The sequence below is a fragment of the Cottoperca gobio genome, chromosome 11 (genome assembly GCF_900634415.1).
Source record: "Cottoperca gobio chromosome 11, fCotGob3.1, whole genome shotgun sequence".
NCBI classification, from domain to species: Eukaryota; Metazoa; Chordata; class Actinopteri; order Perciformes; family Bovichtidae; genus Cottoperca; species Cottoperca gobio.
Window position 1 is genome coordinate 22,187,420 of NC_041365.1, and position 6,000 is coordinate 22,193,419.

Here is a 6,000-nt window from a genome sequence, read left to right on the forward strand (position 1 = left end):
GAGCTAACTGAAGAGCTTTACCTTGAACATCCTGCGTGAGGTCAACACACAGAGGTCGTCTTTGTGTGTTTGATCTTCTGATTAATAAACCCTCCACTCTTTGCATATTGCTTTGTTTGTCATTTAAACAGCTGCCTTGTTGTGTCACCTCCTCTGCAGCAGCCTCAGACAGGAGCCCCTCCCTCTGTGCACAGGTGACGTGGAAATAGGAGCGACACATTCCTGCGTCGCAGCTGATGCACACGCCGGTCCTGGCGAAGCGAGCGTCCTCACAGAAGCTGCACTCCTAAATGCAACAGAGTACAAGCGGGAAGTTGTAGCTGAGAAAGTGAACATCACTGACACCTCAACTCCTCTTAGTCCCTAAACTCCAACTCCCACAATGCATTACAAGCATTTTAAACATTCGTTGAAGAGTCTTAAATGTCTTGCAGAACATTTACATGTTTTAGTTCCAACAACAACGAAGCAGGAATGATGAGACATGATATATACATGCAGACGTCTCCTGCAGGATGAAGTGACCCTGCATCAGTGTGTAAACACAGAACTTGCCTTGGCTCCGTATTTTGAATAATTCATCTCCGTGAGCGTCACCGGTCGTAGTTTATCGATGTCTCCAAATGCTACTCCGGGAACATAAAGTGCACAAACGACGTGCACCCATCTGAAAATGAAGAGGGAGAAAATCTAATTGTCTGATAAAGTGTTGAAGAGAAGCTGCAGCACGTCGGCAGGAGAAGCACGTCCTGACGAGGCTTCAGGGTGAGAAGCAGGTTTAAAAGGTGACATTTGAAATGTATTGATTTCAAGCAAAGTCATCAAACTGATTAAAATCTATGGCTGTGGTTATTTCTGCATTTAGTGCAGCTGCTGTGTAAACATAGACAATAAGAAACTTCATATCATGAAACTGCAGCGAGCTGCTCAGACACTTCAAAAGGAAATGGATTGATAGATTCATGTAGCCTCAGACTCCAGCTGTAGTTCGGTGTGACACAATTTCAAATGCGGACTTTAGGGAAGAGAATCCGAAGTCCAATATAAAGATATCCATCTCTAGCAAGCAACGCTCCACACTTTAATTTGCTGTGTTTTTCATGCTCTAGTGAAGTAGTAAATTCGGGTGCAGCCTGGCTGAGGAGCACTATCAGCGATAACGTGGCTGAAGTCTCCACGCTTCACATAACACACTCTTTTCTCTCCCTCTATCTCTTCTCCTCCCTCCATCCTCTTCTCTCTCTCTTCTCTCTCTCCTCCTTAATCCAACTTCTCTTTCTCTGCACTACTCAATATATGTGCAACTCAGATTGTACATAGTATTGCCTTCAGCTGAGGTCATTGGGCATCATTTGTTTGTGAGCGTGTTGGGTGGATGTGTCCGTGTGTCTCACCTCCCGGCGTCCGTCTCTTTGAAGATGCCGTCCTGGTTGGGGCACAGCTCGCAGCTGGGAGTCACGCCATTCTTACAGGCGTCACAGAACCACGGCTCCGTCGAGTTCTCCGAGGCCGAGCTCATGATCGAGTCGCTCTCGCCATCCACGCCGTAACATCCTGGAAACACAGGATCGCCGGATGTGGCAATATCAATTACATAGCTCATTACTAATAACATCCGTCGTGTTGTCCACGCCGCTGCCTCTCAGGAAGGGCAGCGGACGGTTCAACACTGGAAGAAGCCAACAGTTCATACCTTTCTCTTGCTCCAGCCACGAACCAGAAGGTCTCAATACAACTTATTATTGAGTCACTCCAAACATGTTGAATCCTTTTCTAAATAATATTGTTCTCATTACATGTAGGTTGCTATGCAACTACAATGATTTAGTATTTCTCTTGTAAAGTTGTGGGACTTAAAAGAACAAGAACTAACCTGATTCCCTCGACTGGGTCGAGCTCCAAAAACAATCGATCATTCATTTCCCATAATGCATTGCCCCGATCTGCCTGCGTCTGTCCTCAATCTCAGGTTATAAAGCTGAAGTCTCAAACGGACTTAATTCCCTCATCATGTCAGACTTCACAAAGCTCCTTCAGACTCAGACGACATTCAAACAGAGAGTTTACATGTAGTGTGTTATCACGTATAACCCCAAACAAAGAGACGACTTCATACGTTCCCGCTTCTGCTTTTTATAAGTGTGAAGCTGAATGTTAAACAAAACCATCGTTGGTCCCATTGTAGGAATAAAACCGTCCTTAAACCAGCGAACAGATAAGTCTCAGAACCCATGGGCTCTGTGTGATGCCGTTTATCCTCTGGTATCTGTGGGGCTGTGCAGCCGGCAGATATTCAACACAACACTTCCTCTAACGTGCACTCACTTTATCTCCAGCTAATAAAAAGTCGTCGTCAGATGAAAGCCGAGGTTCTGAGGTTCTATGTTGACAAATGGTACTTAGTAATAGTAAGAACATTGTTTTCCACAGTCAGAAACTAACTGTTCCACTGCAGTTCCTCCTTTTTGTGGAACGCTTTAAGAAACATTGTGCAGAGTGATGCTATTCGTCAGTCGGATGACATAAAGCATCAATCTTCAGACCTGAGTGTGCAGAGATAACTGCACGGACCTGCTTCTCGCTCTGCAGTAGCTTTGTTTTGCCCTTCACTGCCAACAGAAGTAACAACACAAAGCACAGAGGAGGTAAAAATAGTCTCCGTTGGACGATCATTTATGTGTGGCTAGACTTCCACCTTTGTGTTCAAAACCTAAAGGACAAAAAGGAAGAAGCGGTCGGCTGCTGTGAGAGCTTAAGATGGCCAGCGACTACACATCCAGAGACTAACGAGCAGAGCCGTCTTCAATTAACTCAAACTAGTGGACAGTGTGCGAGCATCAGAAACACTTGAGCAGAAGAAGTAAACAACACGGACTGCTGTGGTCTGAAGCGGTCGCTCTGCTGAGACACTGCAGCTCCACAAATTGAACATTTGATAAAAAATGTAGCCCGAGAGAAGCAAGAAGAAGCCAAGCGAAAGAATTTTAATGTTGTCCTCTTAATTTTCTGAGGTTGCCTAAACAATTACTTGGCTGATGTGGTTTCTATGGCAGCTATTACACCAGGCGGACGTGCTCTTCACTACCAATGAGGGCAGCAATCAGTACTCCGCCTCCGTTGGGGAGATAACACTCTAACTCCTAATTCATTCAACCAGCCTTCGGGCTTTTTGAGCAATGGGGAAGACTCACAAATCAAAAGCTAAATGTTCTGCAGGCCCGTCACTGTGCGCCTCACTGGGGAGTCAGAAGCCCGTCGAAAGCAAACACTGGGGCAGATGGAGTTGTTTGTTTGGTGGGTGCATGTCCTTCTCTCAGAGCCAGGCCATTTGCTGTGTGTCACGGTGAATCAGTCATTTTGAACTTGAAGATTGGTGTGTGTGTGTGTATATATATATATATATATATATATATATATATATATATATATATATATATATATATATATATATATATATATATCTCCAGTTTCTACAGGCCACTGGTTTCTTCTTGAGAAATCAAAAGGCAGAATACACCAATCAAGCTTCCAATTATTCCACTGGGGCAATTTAGTCACAGCTGGAATGTGTCCTGACCTTCAGAACAGAAGAACTACTCAGAACCCAACTACCCAAGATGTGGACAGACCTACGGCCCATTCCTACCTCCGTTTCCCTCGTGTGGCGGGGGCAGGAGGCCGAGCTCCATTATGGCTCCACTCAATGTTTACTTTCTTACAGAAAGGTATTACTGGCAACCTCTGGCAACAGTTGGGCGCTTCATCTCCACTGATTGGGCTTTGAACCGTGGAACTGGGTTTGTGAACGACCACCATGCTGGTTTAACCGACTTACGGCTGAACCGTGGCACAAATCTCTGCTGTTCCTTTTGAACTGCGATACAAAGCTCAGACCGTTAAGCCACGGGTTGCTGGCTAATATGAGCTAAGCTGACAAAAAGTGATGACTACAGGATATCTTCATAATCCCTGAAGGAAAGATTATCCTTGTCAGAAATGACGAGCTTGGCAGGAAAAAAAAAGGGCAAGGTAGAGTTGACTGAACCAAGAGAAGTACTTTTTACAGTATCGAGAGTTAATAGAATGAACTGTGCTTCAACAGACGCATGCAGCAGGGAGAATATGAACTTGTGTGTGTGAAGACACAGGAAAGGTAACGCAGGGCGGTTGTTTTTCCACGGGATGAAAAGAGAAGTGATGAGCACCTCACGCAGATGAATCAGCCATCTGTTATTCTGACAGCACATTCATGGCTCGTCTCCTCCACATCATCCGTCTACAGCTATCTACAAACACAATCATACAAATATGTGGACAATAACAAGGTGTTTCCACACAGGACACACTGGTCACTGCACACAGCCAGCACTCTTCTTCACCATCATCATCATCGTCAAGAGAATAAACGAGGGAACATCTTCTCCCCAAAGAGAAGCTCTGAAGCACAACACCTAATAAGACACATTATGAGTTTAACATTCATTAGTCAACCGTCCAGATGTGCAGCAGAGCTGAAGAGCTGAGTCCTCATCCAAGATGTTAATCAGTCATTGTTTAAAGACAGAAATGCAAAAACATTCACGAGTTCCAGCTTTTCATATGTAAACATTTCAGTCTTCCATGATGCTGAACACTGAACGCAGTTACACTTTGGTTTTAGAGACTAAACAATGTATAAGACGAGCACACCAATCAATAATCAGTATATATCAAATATATATATATATACATATATATATATATATGTATATATATGTATATATATACACATATATATATATATATATATGTATATATATGTATATATATATATATATATATATATATATGTATATGTATATATATATATATATATATATGTATATGTATATATATATATATATATATATATATATACATATACATACATATATACATATATATACACATATATATATATATATATATATATATATACATATATACATACACATACATATATACATATATACATACACATACATATATACATATATATATATATATATATACATATATATACACATATATATACACATATATATATATATATACACATATACCGTATTTTCCGCACTATAGAGCGCACTGGATTATAAGGCGCACTGTCAATGAATGGTCTATTTTCGATCTGTTTTCATATATAAAGCGCACCGGACTATAAGGCGCATTAAGCGAAACAAAACAGTCAGATAAGTCAGTCAGTCAAACTTTATTAAACGTGTTCACAATAACTCAACATTGTTCAGTTGTAACACGTAAAAAAAACAGTCTGATACCGCCAAATCAAACGTCATCTTCTTGCTTCCTCCACTTCCGTACCATTGATTCATTAATGTTGAATTCTCTCTATTCCCATGTTCTACTGCGTGACTGATAGCCTTGAGTTTGAAGTCCGCGTCGTAAGCGTGTCTCTTGACAGGTGCCATTTTGGGGTCCTTATACACACACACTGTAATATTATGGTGAAGCACAGTATGTATTACTCCGCGACGCTCCTGACTACGGTAGCCGTAATGCTGCAAGCGGTGCGTGTTATGCAAGTACAGCGCGTATCCCTATGCGTAGCTAGACAGTTGGCTAACATGCAAAAGTCCTCCAATAAAGATGCAAGGTTTGCTTTCTTGACTTTACTGTTCTTATTTTACTTCGTAAAAAGACAAATAGTTTCCAAGGCTCAAGCATCACAGACACAAACAGTTTTTTAGCGTCTCTGCTCCACGTGTTGATCTCGCAGCTCCGTAAACAAAGATCCTCGCAAAGCAGAAGCGCTCACTCTGACACGCCCCCAGCAAACCAACAAACCAAGGAGCGCTCACTCTGAGTCAAAAAACATGTCCCAACTCTATAAACATAGAAATAGGCAGCACAGTGCGGCTTTGTAGTTTACAAAAGTCGTACTAAAACATTTTGACAGAGCGCCGTGTACCACACAAAATCGCTTCGAGATCAGTAAACACAACCCGAAACTTATCCATCTAT

At 42.2% G+C, this 6,000-nt stretch overlaps 1 protein-coding gene across 2 annotated transcripts in view; it reads right to left on the reverse strand.

Moving 5' to 3' along the window:
• Positions 1-2,161, reverse strand: part of phf14 (PHD finger protein 14) — a 61,789-nt gene extending 59,628 nt beyond the window's left edge. The window contains exons 1-4 of one of the 2 annotated variants that reach the window (XM_029442981.1): positions 1,874-2,161; positions 1,395-1,554; positions 556-667; positions 149-286 (exon numbers count right to left, since the gene is read on the reverse strand). In XM_029442981.1, the coding sequence (XP_029298841.1) occupies positions 149-286; positions 556-667; positions 1,395-1,554; positions 1,874-1,916 (453 nt within the window). In that variant the 5' untranslated portion in view covers positions 1,917-2,161. The remainder of the gene's footprint in view (positions 1-148; positions 287-555; positions 668-1,394; positions 1,555-1,873) is intronic. The other variant, XM_029442982.1, reaches the window with a different exon arrangement.
• Positions 2,162-6,000: the final 3,839 nt, after the last annotated feature.